This window comes from Thalassophryne amazonica, chromosome 2 (genome assembly GCF_902500255.1).
Source record: "Thalassophryne amazonica chromosome 2, fThaAma1.1, whole genome shotgun sequence".
NCBI lineage: Eukaryota > Metazoa > Chordata > Actinopteri > Batrachoidiformes > Batrachoididae > Thalassophryne > Thalassophryne amazonica.
The window spans coordinates 130,760,825-130,783,797 of NC_047104.1; the positions used below are offsets into that span (position 1 = coordinate 130,760,825).

Here is a 22,973-nt window from a genome sequence, read left to right on the forward strand (position 1 = left end):
TGTCACTTTATTTTCTTTAGGCTGAGTGGCTGTAACCTGTCACAGATGAGCTGTAGCACTATAGGCTCAATTTTCATGTCTAAAGACTCCAGTTTGACACAGTTGGACCTGAGTAACAACGACCTAGAGGACAAGGGGGTGAAGCTGCTGTGTGCTGGACTGGGGAGTCCACAATGTAGACTCGAGATTCTCAGGTCAGTTTGGCAAAACATAATGCAAGATGACCATTAGGGAATAAAAAAAAATCAACGCCCACATCCACCTACCCCTTGGTTTAAACATTAAAGCCTGCAGATTGTAACATAGTCAAGATTTACCAAATATGAAGCAACATGTATTCGTAGCTTATGGCTAAATGTTGAATACTAGTTTTCAAAAAACTTCTGTTTTGCTAAGCATTTTATTTTATTTCATTTTTATGAGCTTTCAGTCTTTATGTGTCAATTTAAACAATGAAAAATTCCCTTAAATTTTTCAAAAAGGCATTATTCCAAATCGAGTGCTGTAGTATAACCAGCAGGAGACCATTGATGTGTTCAGTGAATTTGATGACACCACACCTGAATTTATTAAATATTTTTATGGTGTCTTTTTTCATTTTTGCACTTTGTAGACGGTCCCTACGCTCCCGTTTCTCAGCCACCTGCTCGGTCAGATTAGTGTTATTTTTCCAGCTCAGAGGAAGGTTCATATGGATAAAAATAAGTTTTGTAGCTTCGTTGTTTACCTTCCTGAGGCTAGAAACTAGTGTTGTATGTTTCTCTTAAGATTTACTAAGCCTTGAACTTCAAATCTGTGAATATCTTTCTAAAGTGTCCAGAACAGGCTTCTGTCGTCCCTGAGTTTGACACCTGCTTTACTGTTTGACAGGTGTACCGCCTCAGTCAAACTCCCCACCTGCCACTGTCCCCGGAGCAGAGCAGGTCACGCCCAGTGTGGCCACGCGCATCACACCAGAAGCGAAAGCCTGCTCAGTGCTCGCTGCCCCGCCTCACTGACTGTAGTGACCCCCGCCCACCCCACAAAAACTAACAAAAAAAAACAAAAACATTTTTGCAGTGATAGGGTTTGCAATCAAGATTTCCTGAAGTAACTGATCCGTAAACTGAAATCTGTCAACTGCTTAAACTGAAAAATACATGTATATATCATGAATAATATTCACGCTTTGTGAGACCTGCGTTCACGTTTCCGGAGATATTTTTTCAGTTTTCATGTTTTGCAATAAACAGTTTGCAGATAATTCACGATTTGCAGCTGATTCACGTTTTGGGATGTTAACACCTCCTCTGTTGGGTTGAGGTCAGGTGACTGTCTAGGCTATTGAAGAATATTCAACTTCTTTGCCTTGAGAAGCTCTTGATTGTTTTGGCATTACGCTTGGATCATGACCAAGCTACACTGTGAAGCACTGTCCTCTCAGTCTTCAACTCAACTTTCAACTTTTTTTCTTATATAGCGCCAAATCACAACAAACAGTTGCCCCAAGGCGCTCCATATTGCAAGGCAAGGCCATACAATAACCATGAAAAACCCCAACGGTCAAAACGACCCCCTATGAGCAAGCACTTGGCCACAGTGGGAAGGAAAAAACTCCCTTTTAACAGGAAGAAACCTCCAGCAGAACCAGGCTCAGGGAGGGGCAGTCTTCTGCTGAGACTGGTGGGGCTGAGGGAAAGAACCAGGAAAAAGACATGCCGAGAAGGGGGGCAGAGATCGATCACTAATGATTAAATGCAGAGTGATGCATACGGAGCAAAAAAAGAAAGAAACAGTGCATCATGGGAACCCCCCACAGTCTACGTCTAAAGCAACATAACCAAGGGATGGTCCAGGGTCACCCGATCCAGCCCTAACTATAAGCCTTAGCGAAAAGGAAAGTTTTAAGCCTAATCTTAAAAGTAGAGAGGGTATCTGTCTCCCTAATCTGAATTGGGAGCTGGTTCCACAGGAGAGGAGCCTGAAAGCTGAAGGCTCTGCCTCCCATTCTACTCTTACAAACCCTAGGAACCACAAGTAAGCCCGCAGTCTGAGAGTGAAGCGCTCTAATGGGGTAATATGGTACTACGAGGTCCCTAAGATAAGATGGGACCTGATTATTCAAAACCTTATAAGTAAGAAGAAGAATTTTAAATTCTATTCTAGAATTAACAGGAAGCCAATGAAGAGAGGCCAACACGGGTGAGATATGCTCTCTCCTGCTAGTCCCCGTCAGTACTCTAGCTGCAGCATTCTGAACCAACTGAGGCTTTTTAGGGAACTTTTAGGACAACCTGATAATAATGAATTACAATAGTCCAGCCTAGAGGAAATAAATGCATGAATTAGTTTTTCAGCATCACTCTGAGACAAGACCTTTCTGATTTTAGAGATATTGCGTAAATGCAAAAAGGCAGTCCTACATATTTGTTTAATATGCGCTTTGAATGACATATCCTGATCAAAAATAACTCCAAGATTTCTCACAGTATACTAGAGATCAGGGAAATGCCATCCAGAGTAACGATCTGGTTAGACACCATGCTTCTAAGATTTGTGGGCCAAGTACAATAACTTCAGTTTTATCTGAGTTTAAAAGCAGGAAATTAGAGGTCATCCATGTCTTTATGTCTGTAAGACAATCCTGCAGTTTAGCTAATTGGTGTGTATCCTCTGGCTTCATGGATAGATAAAGCTGGGTATCATCTGCGTAACAATGAAAATTTAAGCAATACCGTCTAATACTACTGCCAAGGGAAGCATGTATAAAGTGAATAAAATTGGTCCTAGCACAGAACCTTGTGGAACTCCATAATTAACTTAGTCTGTGAAGAAGATTCCCCATTTACATGAACAAACTGTAATCTATTAGACAAATATGATTCAAACCACCGCAGCGCAGTGCCTTTAATACCTATGACATGCTCTAATCTCTGTAATAAAATTTTATGGTCAACAGTATCAAAAGCAGCACTGAGGTCCAACAGAACAAGCACAGAGATAAGTCCACTGTCCGAAGCCATAAGAAGATCATTTGTAACCTTCACTAATGCTGTTTCTGTACTATGATGAATTCTAAAACCTGACTGAAACTCTTCAAATAGACCATTCCTCTGCAGGTGATCAGTTAGCTGTTTTACAACTACCCTCTCAAGAATCTTTGAGAGAAAGGAAGGTTGGAGATTGGCCTATAATTAGCTAAGATAGCTGGGTCAAGTGATGGCTTTTTAAGTAATGGTTTAATTACTGCCACCTTAAAGGCCTGTGGTACATAACCAACTAACAAAGATAGATTGATCATATTTAAGATTGAAGCATTAAATAATGGTAGGACTTCCTTGAGCAGCCTGGCAGGAATGGGGTCTAATAAGCATGTTGATGGTTTGGATGAAGTAACTAATGAAAATAACTCAGGCAGAACAATCGGAGAGAAAGAGTCTAACCAATTACCGGCATCACTGAAAGCAGCCAAAGATAACGATACATCTTTGGGATGGTTATGAGTAATTTTTTCTCTAATAGTCAAAATTTTGTTAGCAAAGAAAGTCATGAAGTCATCACTAGTTAAAGTTAATGGAATACTCAGCTCAATAGAGCTCTGACTCTTTGTCAGCCTGGCTACAGTGCTGAAAAGAAACCTGGGGTTGTTCTTATTTTCTTCAATTAGTGATGAGTAGAAAGATGTCCTAGCTTCACGGAGGGCTTTCTTATAGAGCAACAAACTCTTTTTCCAGGCTAAGTGAAGATCTTCTAAATTAGTGAGACGCCATTTCCTCTCCAACTTACGGGTTATCTGCTTTAAGCTACGAGTTTGTGAGTTATACCACGGAGTCAGACACTTCTGATTTAAAGCTCTCTTTTTCAGAGGAGCTACAGCATCCAAAGTTGTCTTCAATGAGGATGTAAAACTATTGACGAGATACTCTAGCTCCCTTACAGAGTTTAGGTAGCTACTCTGCACTGTGTTGGTATATGACATTAGAGAACATAAAAAAGGAATCATATCCTTAAACCTAGTTACAGCGCTTTCTGAAAGACTTCTAGTGTAATGAAACTTATTCCCCACTGCAGGGTAGTCCATCAGGGTAAATGTAAATGTTATTAAAAAATGATCAGACAGAAGGGAGTTTTCAGGGAATACTGTTAAGTCTTCTATTTCCATACCATAAGTCAGAACAAGATCTAAAATATGATTAAAGTGGTGGGTGGACTCATTTACTTTTTGAGCAAAGCCGATAGAGTCTAATAATAGATTAAATGCAGTGTTGAGGCTGTCATTCTCAGCATCTGTGTGGATGTTAAAATCGCCCACTATAATTATCTTATCTGAGCTAAGCACTAAGTCAGACAAAAGGTCTGAAAATTCACAGAGAAACTCACAGTAACGAGCAGGTGGACGATAGATAATAACAAATAAAACTGTTTTTTGGGACTTCCAATTTGGATGGACAAGACTAAGAGACAAGCTTTCAAATGAATTAAAGCTCTGTCTAGGTTTTTGATTAATTAATAAGCTGGAATGGAAGATTGCTGCTAATCCTCCGCCCCGGCCCGTGCTACGAGCATTCTGACAGTTAGTGTGACTCTGGGGTGTTGACTCATTTAAACTAACATATTCATCCTGCTGTAACCAAGTTTCTGTTAGGCAGAATAAATCAATACGTTGATCAATTATTATATCATTTACCAACAGGGACTTAGAAGAAAGAGACCTAATGTTAATAGACCACATTTAACTGTTTTAGTCTGTGGTGCAATTGAAGGTGCTATATTATTTTTCTTTTTGAATTTTTATGCTTAAATAGATTTTTGCTAGTTATTGGTGGTCTGGGAGCAGGCACCGTCTCTACGGGGATGGGGTAATAAGGGGATGGCAGGGGGAGAGAAGCTGCAGAGAGGTGTATAAGACCACAGCTCTGCCTCCTGGTCCCAACGCTAGACAGTCACAGTTTGGAGGATCCAAAAAAATTGGCCAGATTTCTAGAAATGAGAGCTGCTCCCTCTAAAGTGGGATGGATGCCGTCTCTCCTAACAAGACCAGGTTTTCCCCAGAAGCTTTGCCAATTATCAATGAAGCCCACCTCATTTTTTGGACACCACTCAGACAGCCAGCAATTCAAGGAGAACATGCGGCTAAACATGTCACTCCCGGTCCGATTGGGGAGGGGCCCAGAGAAAACAACAGAGTCCGACATTGTTTTTGCAAAGTTACACACCGATTTAATGTTAATTTTAGTGACCTCCGATTGGCGTAACCGAGTGTCATTACTGCCGACGTGAATTACAATCTTACCAAATTTACGCTTAGCCTTAGCCAGCAATTTCAAATGTCCTTCGATGTCGCCTGCTCTGGCCCCCAGAGTCTTGTAGCATTTGACTGAATCTGAGCAGATGGGATTGCCCTGCATGCTTCAGAATTCATATCCTACTTGCTTCAGTTGTCACATCATCAATAAACAGCAGTGACCCAGTTCCATCATCCAGATTGTGGTCTGGACCACACAGCATAATCTTCTGCCTAGCGTTCCAGCTGTTGAAGACTGTTTCTTCCCAGGTTTTATAAATCAAAAAGCACAATAGCACAGCAGCCATCTTTTTCTTTAAATTTATTTTGACCCGACCCAAACCAGCGGAGGTGTGACTTGAGTTTGACATAAGATCGTAATCAGATTTCAAAGTGGCTGCTGGAGACACATTTTAATGCCAGGTGGAAATGGGCACATAGGCAATTATTTCTCAACATCTTATCCATGAAAATATCTGATATAATAATACTGCATTTTGTGACATGTATAAATGTGCATATATTAATGCAGCTTTAGATCAAACATAAAGGGGTGTGTGTGTGTGTTGTGTAGTTTATCCAGCTGTCTGGTTACAAAGGACAGCTGTGATTCATTGGCTATTGCTCTGAAGTCTAATCCTGGCCACTTGAGAGAGCTGGACCTGACATACAATCACCCAGGAGAAGAAGGAGAGAAGCTGCTGTCTGCTCTCCGGGAAGATCCACACTACAAACTGGACATTCTCAGGTACAATACATATAGTAACTTTACATGGTATGTACATGTAGATGTATCTTTATTTATTTACACTCCACTCTGTGAGCACTGGAACAGCAAGACCAGCTGATATGTTTTTGCTGTACACCGAAGACATTTTTGTCTCAGATCAGAGACAGACCATGAGGACAGTTTTGATTATCAGCATTAATTTTCTGGTAATTTCATCTGGACATGTTAAACAGCAGAGAACATGGCCAAGATTCGCGTGAGCAGAAAAATGTTGGAACAGCTCAATTTTAAGTTTAATAACACATTATTATGGTTCCATAACTCTTGCTTGCTATAGTGGCATCAAGCCTGCAATTCACTGATGCCACACAAAATTAGTGTAATATATAATTAAAATTGTAGCTCAGTGTATAATAAATGTGCAAAATGAAAATGTGTAGTTTCATTTTTGAGAATGCCATTGTCTGTCATTTTGCATTTACCAAATGCTAATGGTATAATTACCATGTGTTTCATATCAAAATGTGCAGAGGAATCTCAGCTATATTTGTCTAAAACATTGTATATAGAAATAATTTTTCTCTAAACCTGAAAAAATTAAACTTTTTTTTTTTACAAAATTTTTCAAATCCTTTATGAAAATATACCTTTATTCATGTGGATGAACTGTTTTGGTGCTCAAATGGGTTTGCCAAACTCTTTAATCAATCAATCAATCAATTTTTTTATATAGCGCCAAATCACAACAAACAGTCGCCCCAAGGCGCTTTATATTGTAAGGCAAGGTCATACAATAATTATGTAAAACCCCAACGGTCAAAACGACCCCCTGTGAGCAAGCACTTGGCTACAGTGGGAAGGAAAAACTCCCTTTTAACAGGAAGAAACCTCCAGCAGAACCAGGCTCAGGGAGGGGCAGTCTTCTGCTGGGACTGGTTGGGGCTGAGGGAGAGAACCAGGAAAAAGACATGCTGTGGAGGGGAGCAGAGATCGATCACTAATGATTAAATGCAGAGTGGTGCATACAGAGCAAAAAGAGAAAGAAACAGTGCATCATGGGAACCCCCCAGCAGTCTACGTCTATAGCAGCATAACTAAGGGATGGTTCAGGGTCACCTGATCCAGCCCTAACTATAAGCTTTAGCAAAAAGGAAAGTTTTAAGCCTAATCTTAAAAGTAGAGAGGGTGTCTGTCTCCCTGATCTGAATTGGGAGCTGGTTCCACAGGAGAGGAGCCTGAAAGCTGAAGGCTCTGCCTCCCATTCTACTCTTACAAACCCTAGGAACTACAAGTAAGCCTGCAGTCTGAGAGCGAAGCGCTCTATTGGGGTGATATGGTACTACGAGGTCCCTAAGATAAGATGGGACCTGATTATTCAAAACCTTATAAGTAAGAAGAAGAATTTTAAATTCTATTCTAGAATTAACAGGAAGCCAATGAAGAGAGGCCAATATGGGTGAGATATGCTTTCTCCTTATAGTCCCCGTCAGTACTCTAGCTGCAGCATTTTGAATTAACTGAAGGCTTTTTAGGGAACTTTTAGGACAACCTGATAATAATGAATTACAATAGTCCAGCCTTTAGGCTACAAAGGTAAAAAAAAAATTGTGCGGTGCATGGCAGCAGCTCCAACCACTGGGAACTGTCAGTAGAAGAGTCACATTAAAAATTTTAATAATAAGAAATCTTAATAATAATATCTTAATAAAATCACTCAGGAGTTCTAGCTGGGTATGTTCTGTCTTTACTCTAACCAGAAATATCTATAAATATCCTTCAGTGATGAAAAGTGTCCATTTGATTTGTCTACAGGACTAAATAAAATTTTTTATGTATTTTCAGGCTGACAGGACCATTCTTTTAGTCTTTATGAGTGTGAATCACAGTGAATTTGACCTTCTACAGGCTCTAGAATTGGCTGTGATTCAAAGACTGTCTACAGCGGGAATTGAAACAAGAGGTGACATTCTGTAGTTTTGGGAAGTGGTAGAGTGAAATCTCTGTTACGTTCCGCTGCTAATCTATAAATTGAAATATGATAATAAAAAAAAACAGAGGTGGATGTGCCGGTGCATCAAGGGACCCCAGAGGGTTAATAAAAGAAGATAAAAAACATAAGAGCAAAGAGCTGTCTGTAGCACATCAACTTTCAAAGCTCATTAAAACAAGAGAGAAATCCAACTGGAGGCAGTGCACAATGACTCCAAACACTGGATGTAGCCAGTACAACAATTTGTAAAGCTGTGGAAAATAAAGAAGCCAGTGATGTAATGAGCAAACACACTGAATGGGTTGAGCAAGGAAAAAACAATAACTGGCAATTACGATATTATGAGTAAAAAAATATATATTATTAATGACCTCCACAGGGCAGGGATTCAGGAAACTACACTACAATAATGTAAAAAAAAAAAATCCAAATAAAAGAGCTGATGATACAGAAAAAGGGTGCGACTTATATTCCAGTGAGATTTATATTCCAATGCGACATATTCTCTTGTGCAACTTTATATATATATATATATATATATATATATATATATATATATATATATATATATATATATATTTGCATCTTCAAGATGAATTTTTTAACAGGTGAGATACTCTGGTGTGACCTAGACCCCACAGAATTTGGTAATTAAATTAAACAGAACTGAATTTAATTTAACTATTACAAGCAATTCATATGAAGCTAAATGTTCAATTTTCTTTTTTTTTTTTTACTTTGAGGCTCACTGAAAACTTTGCCAGTCTGTGTAAAAAAGTGTTATACTCTTTGTCAATTTCCATAACTATAACTTTAAATAAGAGGAAATATGATAAAAGCTGAAATTCTAACCTCCCTTCTCATATTTGATGTCCAACTCCAGCACTCCAATACCACACTTAGTGTATAGCAAAAACACAAGACTTTGCACTGTCATTGCAGTAGTTTTGGGGGTGACAGTATCGTTGTCTGTCAGTAACATTTCTGTCTTGTACAGGACCGACCATTGTGGAAAGTGGTGTTTGAACCCAGTACCCCTCCGGTGTAAGTTACACCTATCTTAATGAGCTGAATGATGACTTAAGCTTGAAGCACACTGCATCAGATGTGAAGACAGATTACACCTTGCACACCCCCCTGCATGAGGGAAATGTCCCAGACGTGTCTCACATTGTGTCTGCTGCACCCCTCTAGGGCACAGACCAGGAGATTATTTTTCATGAGTGCCACAAGCAGCACTCAGCTAAAATAGACAGAAAAACCATTTTGACATCATTCCAGAAGTCACAGATGTGAAAAATATAAATACAGTTGTTTCATTTCAGCAATTGAAAAAAGCCACATGACTGCTGCTGTCCAGTTACAAGAAGTCACTTTCATTCTTCAGTTTTCTGAAAGCTCCCCAGTTAAACTCACACAGAGCTCTGTGACTGACAAGCTCTTTAGATTTTACAGCCAAATGGTTTCAAAGAGAGTAAAGGCAATCAAGACTGAAGGGGCCCAGCTACAGAAGGAGGGATATCACACATGCAGGACAGATTCAAGTACTTGGACCTCCCACTGGACAGTGAGATGTAAAATCAAATGTAAACTGAGTTGGAGGTAAGATTCTGGTCAGGTGATCATGACTGGCCTTGTAAAGCGCCAATCATTCTAAAATCCATGCATTGGACATGAAGTTGTAGGTTTTCTACTAGTTCTCTGTCTCCAGGTCTTAACTCATTAAAAGTGTCTGTTTCTCTGTAGACCTGCATCTTATGCCTTCTAACCAATGTTCAGCAAAAAAGGTTCTCTCTGACGTGAGGCTGATGCCATAACTTAGTAAACCTTTGAACCTTCCAGCAACGGAATTTATGTCTAACTGCTCTGATGATACACCTTGCCTGCCTTGAGAGACCTGTTTCTCAAGGCAGGCAAGGTGTGACCCTCTTTTGAACTCACTTGTCTTTGTCTTCTGTCTGCTGAGCCGTTGATCACCCTGAAGAATAACTCCTATTACATACTCAGACTTGTATACTGACATGCTCCCTCTGTCTGGTTCCTTGTTCACCTGATTATTTTGAAAAGTCCCAATCTAGCCTGTCATTACATTTATTCTTTTCCTCTCTACAGAATTATACAAACTGATTAACTTCCTCAGGACAGGTTTGATTCAGAGACTGAAATGAAAACTTCATCTTCATCAACAAAGCTATCACCTCCCACCTATCCTGGATTCCAGAGAACTGTTAGGGTGTGACTAAAGCTGCTTTACAAACAGACAGCTGCTGTTAACACTACTGCTACTACTAGTACTACTACTATGCTATGGCTAGTGTTACTTGCAAAAATGAAGAGGTAAAAAATTAAAAGGAAAATGAAGAGAATAGAAAAGTATGACACCAACCTTGTAGCACATTTGGAGAAGATGATGCAGCACAAAGTGTCTCCACCCTTAACTACTACTACTACTGCTAAAGTGCCAATAGACTGTCACTCATTCAGTTGAATACAGCACAAAGACAAGATATTTAATGTTCAAACTGATAGACTTTATTGTTTTTGTGCAAATATTTGCTCATTTTGAAATGGATGCCTCATTTTGAAATGGATGCATGCAATACATTTCAAAAAGCTGGGACAGTGGTATGTTTACCACTGTGTTACATCACCTTTCCTTCTAACAACACTCAATAAGCGTTTGGAAATTGAGGACACTAATTGTTGAAACTTTGTAGGTGGAATTCTTTCCCATTCTTGCTTGATGTATGACTTCATTTGTTCGAGGGTCTCAGTTGTCATATTTTGCTCTTCACAATGCACCACACATTTTCAATGGGCTACAGGTCTGGACTGCAGGCAGGCCAGTCTAGTACCCGCACTCTTTTACTACAAAGCCACGCTGTTGTAACACGTGCAGAATGTGGCTTGGCATTGTCTTGCTAAAATAAGCAGGGATGTCCCTGAAAAAGACATTGCTTGGATGGCAGCATGTGTTGCTCCAAAACCTGGATGTACCTTTCAGCATTGATGGTGCCATCACAGATGTGTAAGTTGCCCATGCCATGGGCACTAACACACCCCCATACCATCATGGATGCTGGCTTTTGAACTTTCCGCTGGTAACAATCTGGACGGTCTGTTTTCTCTTTTGTTCGGAGCACACAACGTTGATGATTTCCAAAAACAATTTGAAGTGTGGACTCATCAGACCACAGCACCCTTTTCCACTTTACATCTGTCCATTTCAAATGAGCTCGGGCCCAGAGAAGGCGACAGCATTTCTGGATGTTGTTGATGTATGGCTTTTGCTTTGCATGGTAGAGTTTTAACTTGCACTTGTAGATGTAGTGACGAACTCTGTTAACTGACAATGGTTTCCTTAAGTGTTCCTGAGCCCATGCGGTAAGATCCTTTACACAATGATGTCAGTTTTTAATGCAGTGCCGCCTGAGCAATCAAAGGTCACGGGCATTCAATGTTGGTTTTCAGCCTTGCTGCTTATGTGTAGAAACTTCTCCAGATTCTCTGAATCTTCTGATAATATTACAGACTGTAGATGATGGAATTCCTGTTGTGTGGGCCGCTGAAGAGGAGGTACTACTGGCCCACCACCACCAGAGGGCGCCCTGCCTGGAGTGCGGGCTCCAGGCACCAGAGGGCGCTGCTGCCTCACAGGAGCAGCCGGGGTGACAGCTGTCACTTATCACCTACGACAGCTGTCACCAATCATCTGATCTTCAGTGGTATATCAGCAAGACGACATCTCCACCTCTTTGCCGAGATATCGCTCTACCAAGGAGGTAAAGTACTCAGCCGACTGTGTTGTCTTCCTGACATTAATACTTTGTTACATTGTGCGTTGGATAGCAGACATTTCTTCCGACGAGAGGTGGAGGTGGTTTTCCCACCATACGTGTTGCTGGTTTTTGTTCCTCGCCAGCAGTACCAGATCCGACAAGCGGAGGCAGTGGCCACCTGGGAGTTCGGGACTTGGTGGCTCCAGTATTCCCGGGGCTCGGTGGCAGAGGAAATCGTGTGGTTCCGGTTCTGTTTTGGACAGACGTCTCTTATCTTCGAGCCTGCCCACGTGACACATTTTGTGAATTGACTTCTTTGTCTACTATTGTAATCTGCTGTGTTTGTTGTGCTTATTCACAACAGTAAAGTGTTGTTATTTGACTTCCTCCATTGTCCGTTCATTTGCGCCCCCCTGTTGTGGGTCCGTGTTCCTACACTTTCACAACAATTCCTAAATTCCTTGCAATTGAACATTGAGAAACATTGTTTATAAACTGTTGGACTACTTTTTCATGCAGTTGTTCACAAGTTGGTAATCCTCGCCGCATCTTTGCTTGTGAATGGCTGAGCCTTTTGTGAATGCTCCTTTTATACCCAATCATGACACTCACCTGTTTTCAATTAGGTGTTCTTTGAGCATTCATCAACTTTCCCAGTCTTTTGTTGCCCGTCCCAACTTTTTTGAAATGTGTTGCAGGCATCCATTTCAAAATGAGCAAATATTTACACAAAAACAATGTCTATCAGTTTGACCATTAAAAATCTTGTCTTTGTGGTGTATTCAATTGAATATAGATTTAAGAGGATTTTCAAATCTGATTCTGTTTTTATTTACATTTTACACAATGTCCCAACTTCATTGGGATTGTAGCACTGTGATAGAGTATATTTAACTCTATTTGGACTGGGACCAAATGTTATCCCAGCAGAGTAAATTTTACTCTGTAAAATTTACTGTGTGCAGACATCAGTAAGTATCAGCTGTTGATAAATCCCACATCTACTAAAGCACGTTTGTGAGTGTTCATGGCACTTGCATTCAGAAATGCCCTAGATTAACCATATATGGTAACAAAACACCTGTTTGTTGCTTGTGTTCCTCACTGGAATAACAGATCGAGTAAAGAAAATCAACTTTTGTGAATCAGAGCTCGATGTGCTTGTGTGCCATCACAGCAGTGAAACAAAATATAAAAATAAAATAAATGTGCCCCTGGGTGGCGAGGACCCATCCACCAGCAGTTTTGAACCCACCATTTATAATAGCCATTCCCTCATTGTGCCATGTTATACCTGAAATTGCATATCAGAACATCTTATGGCCCTAATTTTAAGAAGCTGTACAAATTTTGCTGCAAAAACCACCATAAAACTTTCCAATGAACTGTATAAGTAGACAATTATTTATCTTCACAGAATCCTTTGCACTCCTGTGTTGTCCCGAGCCCTTCGGCTTCTCCCTTCTTTTTATTCAGAGTTGCCAAATTGGATCTGCATGTTGATTTGGCGCAGGTTTTACGCCAGATGCCCTTCCTGACGCAACTCCACATTACATGGAGAAATGTGGCAGGGGTGTAGTTCGAACCAGGAACCTTCCACACTGACCAAACACACAAACCACTTTGTCACCACCCTCGCACTTTATTAAGATAAAATCTCTCCTAAAGAAATTTCAGCAACAAAAATAATGTGGATCCATTTTTAATATAAAATTGCAGGAGAGAAGCTATTTACCTTCTGGCTTGTAGTATCACGCAGACATCAATGTGCTTGTTGATAGTCTAAAGCTGCTGTTTAGTTCACACAGGTGTCTTTTGTACATTTTGACACCAGTGAGGCTACACATCTGATTCCAAATCAATATACAAACTGTGTACTTCGAGGAAACAAAGAATGTATATGGATGAGGTTGCATGATGTGACATCAGCAGTGTTTCTAGTTGCAGTTTAACTCTTCTACCACTTTAACTCTTCTACCACTAGACACATTGTGTATGGATTGTCACAACTGCACATACATTTACACCCATTCCTAAGTCAAAGTCAATAAATTCCACACTTTGTGTAGAAATGTTCGTACACACAATTTATGCACAATTTAGGCGTATACCCAGTTCATAAATCAGGTTTTCTGAGAGCTCTTTGCTTGCAATAGAGCCTTCAGTTTCAACCTCACACAAGCCTGTCCTTTGTAAACCTGTACTCATACCCACTCTTTACAGTGATCTGACTTATGGTGGACCAGTTGATGCAGAACAACAGTGGGGACAGTGCATCACCTTAGTATACCACATTTGATGATGTTGGTTTCCAATGTCATTTTCCACCACCACATCTAGTTGTTCATGAACTCTTTTAGTGTCTTGCTGACCTGGTTTAGTGCCAAACATTCCTTAATCATGCATGGGACAGAAAAACATAAGACACCACATGACTGAACTTTCCCCTTTGGGAGTAACTGAAGCATTTGTGTATAACTTAACCCACCTTGATACGAATTTGATCCCCACACTGGCAGGCAATCCTGTGTGCCAGTGAATAAACCCGTCGTAAACTGTGTGTAAACTGAACTCGTTTTTAACATTACAAAATTTTATTTGCGCACTGGCACACAGTCTTCCACAGTTTATGTGCACTTTATGAGTGTATTCTTTGGCACGCAAGATTGTGTGCTAGTGAATGGATCAAATTCATGCACGTGTCATGGTGGCTTTACACTAGTACAACAGAAAAGACCACACATGCACAGACAGTGTGTGGTGCTATATGGCCCAAAGGTTCTTATGGTGGGGAAACCTAGTGTGTGATTATGAATAGAAATTTTGGAATAAATGGGACAGTGGTTCCAACAGTTAGATAATGTCTAGGCAGAATCCACCGTATTTGAAGTGGCTCATTTGTAAAACGTATGACTGATAGATGGTCATAAAGTTCATTGTGTGAGGAAACATAATGCATGCATATCAATTTTGGAATGAACTGGATAAGGCATTTGCATTTATAAGGTGTTAAAAGAACATGATGAACAGGCAAGAGTGGATGCACAGACGGAGCAGGAGTACGTATCTCTTGTTCTGGCATGGCCTGCAGGGGATGATAAGCCTTCTTATAATCTATGCAAATTGTGCTAAAGTTGATCTATCTGGTGCAGATATGCACCAGACAGAATGGTAACATAAGGGACGCATCCCACACGTGTGTTGTTTTGCGTATACCACATCCCTCTAGAGAACAGACAGACTGAATATAAAGTAATCTAAAAGGACAAAGTTGATGCTGAGTTTACACTCACTCATCTTCAACCACTTTTCCGGGTTCATGTCATGGAGGCAACAGCTCCAGCAGGGGACCCCAGACCATTTTGGCCGCTTGTAGCCGCTATCTTCTTTCGGTCATGACCCAGCCCTCATGACCATAGGTTAGAGTAGGAACGAAGATTGACCAGTAGATCGAGAGCTTCTCCTTTTGGCTTAGCTCCCTTTTCGTCACAACAGTACGGTAGAGCGAATGCAATACGGCCCTCGCTGCACCGATTGTCCGGACAATCTCACACTCCATTGTCCCCTCACTCGTGAACAAGACCCCGAGGTACTTGAACTCCTTCACTTGGGACAAGATCGTATTCCCTACCTGTAGTAGGCAATCCCTCGGTTTTCTGCTGAGAACCATGGCCTCAGATTTAGAGGTGCTGATCCTCATCCCAGCCGCTTCACACTTGGCTGCGAACCGATCCAGTGAGTGTTGGAGGTCACCGGCCAATGAAGCAAACAGGACCACATCATCTGCAAAAAGCAGTGATGATACCCTGAGCCCACCAAACCGGAAACCCTCCTCCCCCCAACTATGCCTCCATATTGTGTCCATGAATATCACAAACAGGATTGGTAACAAGGCACATCCCTGGCGGAGGCCAACCCCCACCAGAAACGAGTCCGACTTACTTCCGAGCACCCGAACACAGCTCTCACTTTGCGAGTACAGAGATTGGACGACCCTGAGAAGGGACCCCCTCACTCCATACTCCTGCAGCACCTCCCACAGTATCTCCTGGGGTACTCGATCATACGCCTTCTCCAAGTCCACAAAACACATGTAGACTGGGTGGGCATACTCCCAGGCATCCTCTAGGATCCATGTGAGACTGAAGAGCTGGTCGGTTGTTCCACAACAAGGACGGAACCCGCATTGTTCCTCTTCAATCAGAGGTTCGACTGTCAGCGCGACCCTCCTTTCCAGCACCATGGAGTAGACTTTACCAGGGAGGGTGAGTAGTGCGATGCCCCTGTAGTTGGCACACACTCCCTGGTCCCCCTTTTTAAATATGGGGACCACCATCCCAGTTTGCCACTCCTTAGGCACTATCCCAGACCTCAACACAGTGTTGAAGAGACATCATCCAAGACAATCCCTCCACACCCAGAGCCTTCAGCATTTCTGGACAGATCTCATCATCCCCCGGGGCCTTGCCACTGTGGAGTTGTTTGACTACCTCAGTGACTTCCACCAGGGAAATTGAAGAAAATCCTCCATCAACTTCCAGCTCTGCCCCTACTCTAAAGGGCACTCTGGTCTGATGCAGTAGTTCCTCAAAGTGTTCCTTCCAGTGCCGGATTACATCCTTACTGTAGACAGCTTGGATGGTTCCCCGTTTTCACCTCCTGAGGTGCCTCACGGTCCGCCAGAAACACCTTGGTGCCGACCGAAAGTCCTGCTCCGAACTCCTCCCACACCCGCTGCTTTGCCTCCCCCACAGCAGAGGCTGTGACCCTTCGGGCCTGTCGATACCTTGCAACTGCCTCTGGAGTCCTCTGAGATAACATATACCGGATGGACTCCTTCTTCAGTCGGACAGCTTCCCTAACCACCGGTGTCCACCACGGTGTTCGAAGGTTGCCACCCCTTGAGGCACCTAAAACCTTCAGACCACAGCTCCCTGCTGCAGCTTCAGCAATGGAAGCTTTGAACATTGCTCATTCTGGTTCAATGCCCCCAACCTCCACAGGGATGCTAGAGAAGCTCTGCCGGAGGTGTGAGTTGAAGATCTGTCGGACAGTGGGCTCCTCCAGTTGTTCCCAGTTCACCCGCACTGTCCGTTTGGACTTACCAGGTCTGTCCAAAGTTCTCCCCCACCCTCTGATCCAACTCACCACCAGATGGTGATCAGTTGACAGCTCTGCCCGTCTTCACCCGAGTGTCCAGAACATGCGGCCTCAAATCAGATGACACGATCACAAAAACGATCATCGATCTTTGGCCTAGGGTGCTCTGGTACCATGTACACTTATGAGCATCCTTATGTTCGAACATGGTGTTTGTTATAGACAGTCCGTGACTAGCACAGAAGTCCAATAACAAATGACCTTTCGGGTTTAGATCAGGGAGGCCATTCCTCCCAGTCACACCTCTCCAGGTGTCTCTGTCATTGCCCATATGTGCGTTGAAGTCCCCCAGCAGAACAATGGAGTCCCCCACTGGAGCCCCATACAGGACTCCATTCAGTGACACCAAGAGGGCCAAATACTCCAAAATGCTGTTTGGTGGGCTCCATGGCAAGCCCAACCACCAGGCGCTTGCTGACGGGCCCTGCTGAGTTTATATGTATTTCTATATTTGTATTTTTAAGTGTATATGTTATATAACGGTTGACACAAGGTGTGATTTGGTACTGCTGGGTGATGGCCGGATCAGGTAAATGAGTCAATTAAAAAAATTAAAATGTAGGTGCACATACAAACAAACAAAATCAAATGTTCATTGTAAAAATCACATCTCAAACTGGTCACAGAAGACAGAGTCTGGAATAAAAACCATTATCACAGACAAATGATGTGGACAGATTTGTTGTGAAAGTGTAGTGACACGGACCCACAACAGGGGGCGTAAATGAACAGACAATGAAAGAGTCAAATATGAACACTTTACTGTTGTGAAAAGCACAACCAAACACAGCAGATTACAGAATGTGTACAATAGTCAATTAACAAAGGTGACGTGTGGGCAGGCTCGAGGATAGAGGACGTCTGTCCTGAGAAGAACCTGAACCACACAATTTCCTCCGCCACCGAACCTGGAGAATACTGGAGCCACCATGTCCCGAAAACCCCAGGTGGCCACCGTCTCCGCGTGTCGGATCTGGTACTGCTGGCGAGGAGCAGAGACAATCAGATGTGGGTGTGTGAACACCCAGTAACAACAATGGTGGAACTCCACCTCCACCTCTCATTCAGAAAGCTGGCACGTGCAGTAGTATGTGTACTTATCAAAGGTTTGGAGTGAAGATGTCAGTCCAAACCCAGCCTCCAGCTGCAAGCACTCACAAAACCTACTGCAAAAATAGCACAAGCAAACACTGTCTGTGGTAGACAAAACAATGGCTGAGAACAAATTACCTCCTAAGGTAGACGATATCTCGGCAGCGAGGTGAAGTCCAGTCTTTATGGAGTGGCAAGATGAAGTGCAGATGAGTGAGAGCTGTTGTGAGATAATGAGTGACAGCTGTCACTCCCGGCTGTGTCCATGGTGACTGCGCCCTCTCGTGCCTGAAGCCCGCACTCCAGGCAGGGCGCCATCTGGTGGTGGTGGGCCAGCAGTACCTCCTCTTCTGGCGGCACACACAACAAGATTGAGCAGTGATGCTCCATGTTAATACACACACATGGGCAATCATTGCGTGTGATGTGTTTGATCGACGCGACATCCATATGATGCTTGCAGAGTGTTTACGGGGTTTGCCAAAAAGCTCTTTCTGGATTAAACCTGGGCGAGAGAGAGAGAGAGAGAGAGAAAGAAAGAGAATTGTTCTGTTAAATTAAAAACACCTGCTCATACTCTGTCTTGTCACATCCAACAGATTTCACTGAGCTTTCCCTGGATCCAAACACAGCACACAGAAACCTCTTACTGTCTGAAGACAACAAAAAGGTGATGGTGGTGACAGAGAGGCAGCCATATCCTGACCATCCAGACAGGTTTGATGGCTGGATGGTGGTGCTGTGCAGAAATCCTCTGCCTCAACGCTGTTACTGGGAGGTGCAGTCGAAAGGAAGGGTTTACATAGGAGTGACATACAGAGGAATCAGCAGGCTAGGAAAAAGTGACGACTGCTGCATAGGATGGAATGATCAGTCCTGGAGTCTGTTCTGCTCTGGACAAAGTTACATCGCCTTGCACAACAACACAACAACAGAAATATCTATGCCTCCCTCTGATGCTGGCCGAGTAGGAGTGTATCTGGACCATCCGTCTGGGACTTTGTCCCTCTTCAGTCTCCCGTCTGTAGTCAGCTCCGACAGACGAATCCACCTCCACACGTTCCACGCAACATTCACTGACACACTCTACCCAGCGTTTGCTTTCGGACGAAGTACCGAATCTGGGTTTTTGCATTCCTCAGTTTGTCTGTTTCAGCTTCCTTCATAGAAAAAGTCGGTGGCTATCTGACTCAACACATGCCAATTAATAACACACATTCATGCCTTTCCGCTGCTATTGGAAAAGTAAAAATGAATTGTGTTTGTAGAGTAGTTCTGAATGTGACATTGGATGGTTATCTGTTTGTTTGCTCTGCGATTCTTTGGCAACTTGTCCAGTGTATACGCTGCCTCTCTCCTGTTGTATGCTGGAACAGTGTCCAGCTTCAAATCTCTAACTCAAGCACCACCCATGAGCATGAACAACAACTAATTCCACCCCAATGTTTTGTTTTGTTTGTTTGCTTGTTTGTTTTTATCCTTATTAAATGAATGTCAAGGAAGACTCAATGTGCTATGACAATATTTTGTCCATGGTGCTTGCTTCTTTATGCATGATCCAGCATGCAAGTACCTCAGTGCTCAGGACTCCAGCAACCACAAAAGGGCAAGAAGATATCCACGTCTCACTGGGCAGTGGCAGATAGATGCTATTCATGGATGGACTGGTTCCCTGACTTCAATAAATTATAACAAAATGGAAAATTATAGTTTTCCACCACAACAGAGTCATTGCATGCATATGCACCAACTAAAATTAATGCAACATAATGTTCCTTGAATGCTTGTAATACCTTTCTTATCAGAGAAGGAGCACAAAGCATGCACTGCCTGCTCTCAGATGAACACACAGCAAGATGCCAGCAGTACTCTAAGGGCTGCCTCTCACTGCAGATTTTTGGTTCCTAATTGTCTACGCTTCTTGTTGCAAAAACAAAAAAAACTACTGAATACCCAGTCGGGCCTGACATTGGGTGTAATGTGTGGGAAAATTAGCATTGTAGAGTATGATAAGCAGTTGGGAAATTTTAAAACATGTTTTAAAAAAATCTGTGACATTGAGATAAATTGTGAACCACAAAATGTGAGTACTCAGATTTGATTCGCACAGATTGGGGTAATCATATAAAAGTAGGTTAAAATGGACACTCGGGTGCAATATGCAGTAATTGAGACCAACCATTCTCAGAGCAGCAGTTACCTTCTGATCCTCCTCTGCAATGTGAAACCCATGAAAAGCATGTTTCACTCTTCAGCAGAAGACAGCTTTTAGATGTTAACAGAGGCATGTCAGCTTTTTAGAAACATGGAGAAAACATGGATGTTGTGTTTTGCGTATCCAACGGGGGCATGCCAATTGTGCAATGTGAGCAAGGTTAGGTATGGATTACTTTGAAAGAATACATGTGGATTACATGCATGTATGTACATACATTTGGATTACTTGTAATCTGATTACTTTTGGATTACATTTCAAAGTAATCCTACCCAACCTTGAATGTGAGTCATATGTTTTCAGGTGTATTTGACAAGAACTGGTTCCACTTGTGTGTAAACAGATATAAAATAGTAGGTAGTACAAGTTTTGTCTAAAAATTTTGGGGGGAAAAGCCCAAATTTTCGACACAAGGCCAGAAACACTAGAACTCATGATCCTCCAAATTTATAAGTGGCCCATTTTTAAAGAAACCACATGCCCAGAATGCAACCCTGTGGCACATGGGGGCCGGGCTAGGCAGCAATGCTAATAGTTTGGATGTTGTAGGGTGTGATTGAAGGGTTTGTGCCACCATCAAAATAATATAAAACAAAATAAGTTTGGATTTGTATCCATTTCTGTGTTTTGAGCCCCTGTGTGATTATTCATGTCATGTTTTGTTATCATGGTCTTACATCCCTTATGAGCGGTTTTGTTTCATTTATCTTCTGTATATTATTTGCTGCTCATGTATATAGGTTGACTTTATTATTTATTGTTTGCTTTTACTCTTGGTCCCTTTTGTTGCTTTAGTCTAAGTTTAATTCTGTTTATCACATTAATTGCATTATGCCTTAGTCACAGGTTTTGGTTATTATTCATCTTCAAGTGTTTCTTCTGATTATGTTCCGTTTGTCACTTATTGCTCATCAGTTAGTTCTTTTTATTTATTGTACTATTCTGTAGTCACCGGTTTTGTTTATCTGATGTTTAACCAATAGTTTGTTTTGCCACCTGGTTATCTTTCATTTCCTCCTTCAGCTACGATTAGTTTACATTCCTGTTTTGTTTTTATTTTGATGAGTCACTTTTCAGTTCATATGTTCATGCTTAGTTCATTCCTGGTCATAGTTGTGTTGTATTCTGTCCATGGTTTCTGTTATTGCCTCGTCTTTTTTGATTGCCCCTGCATCAGCACTTGTGTCTTCGTCTCTCACTATGACTCTTTCTGCTCTGTGTTTTCATCCAGTTCTGCTCTTGCACCTGCTCACGTGTCTTTGTCTCTTTCATCACTCCACTCTGTTTTCCTGCCTTCACCTTTGTTCACTAGTTATGCCCCCTTCCAGAACTTTCAATGACACCTGCCTCTTGTTCCACTAACCACCAGTTATTTAAGCCCTCACAGTCTCACAGCTCGCTGCCAGATTGTTGAATGTATTTCACTTTCCAGCCGTTCCTTGTCTTGTTTTGCCTTAATGTTAGCCTGCCAGTGTTTGACCTTGCTTTGCCCTTGACCTCATACTTGTCTTTGCCTCTGAACACCTACACACTGTGTTTTTTGACCTCAACCTGTTTTTTGGATCACGCGTCTGCCTCACATCTATCTGTACCTTTGCTTCACTGCTGGACCTCCCGTGTACCGAATCCCTGCTTGTTTAATTAAACCTTTTTCTTACACCAGTCTGCTTGTGAGAGTTTTGCATTTGTGTCCTGCTCTGTTTGTGCCACGCCTGACAAATACAGAATAAGGACATTAAGTAAAATACAGTATTTTTTCTAAAAATCCAACCAAACACAAAAATAAAATACTTGATTGTACTAAAGGGAATGGGATTATTAAAATGGTAGACAGAAACTAAACTACATCGTTATGCAAGTCAACTTTTATACATCTATATGACTTAATGTTGCATGTGTAAAAATGAAATGTTTGGGGTTTTGTATATTTATTAATGATCTGACTAATAATGGTATCAACAGCTGTTAATTTCAATTTGCAGCCTTTCAAAATAGTAAATCAACCCAAAGTACTCATAAATTCAGTTTCATTGCACAAAATACAAAATGCAGCATTTTGTATTCTTTCAAATGATAAACATCTTCTTTTCATGTTGATTACTTTCATGTGCATTTGTTTGTATTTTCTGAATGATTTTACATTGGTGGGCAGAACAGTGGCTTAGTGGTTAGCACTGTTGCCTCACAGCAAGAAGGTCGTGGGTTCGCTTCCCACCAGGGGTCATTCTGTGTGGGGTGTGCATATTCTCCCTGTGTTTGTGTGGGTTCTCTCCGGGTGCTCTGCCTTCATCCCACATCCATTAACCCCCGTGACCCTTAATTGGATTAAGCAGATATAGAAAATGGATGGATTTTTATGAAATGGGATTCATACCTCAGACCACTAGAGGGCACAACATGCTAATATTAATAAACTATTTCAACTCAAATGTCACAGTAATTGTAATTGTACTGTTATTACTGCCTACTGTGTGTTACTTTACAATTTTTTTGTGCTGCAGTTTGCAGTTAGGTCAACTGGAAACTTTAAATAATTGCCAAGGTCTCCCTTGTAAAAGAGATCTTGATGTCAATGGGACTAACCTGTTAAATTAAAATGTATATCCTGTAGTGTGTATGTAGTGTATTTAAATTAATTTACTACTCGTTTATTTCTTTGGCAGGAGTGTTGTAATTCTATAAACGTGTGTGAAGAAAAATAGATTGCAAAATATTTTATAATTTAATTTAATGCTGGTTTTATA

At 41.7% G+C, this 22,973-nt stretch overlaps 1 protein-coding gene across 2 annotated transcripts in view; it reads left to right on the top strand.

The window, feature by feature from the left end:
• The window catches only part of LOC117530409 (NACHT, LRR and PYD domains-containing protein 3-like), a 39,158-nt gene extending 19,027 nt beyond the window's left edge, over nt 1–20,131 (top strand). The window contains exons 8-11 of one of the 2 annotated variants that reach the window (XM_034193276.1): nt 21–194; nt 5,838–6,011; nt 8,981–9,027; nt 18,614–20,131. In XM_034193276.1, coding sequence (XP_034049167.1) covers nt 21–194; nt 5,838–6,011; nt 8,981–9,027; nt 18,614–19,182 — 964 coding nt within the window. In that variant the 3' untranslated portion in view covers nt 19,183–20,131. The remainder of the gene's footprint in view (nt 1–20; nt 195–5,837; nt 6,012–8,980; nt 9,028–18,613) is intronic. The other variant, XM_034193284.1, reaches the window with a different exon arrangement.
• The last annotated feature ends 2,842 nt before the right edge of the window (nt 20,132–22,973 follow it).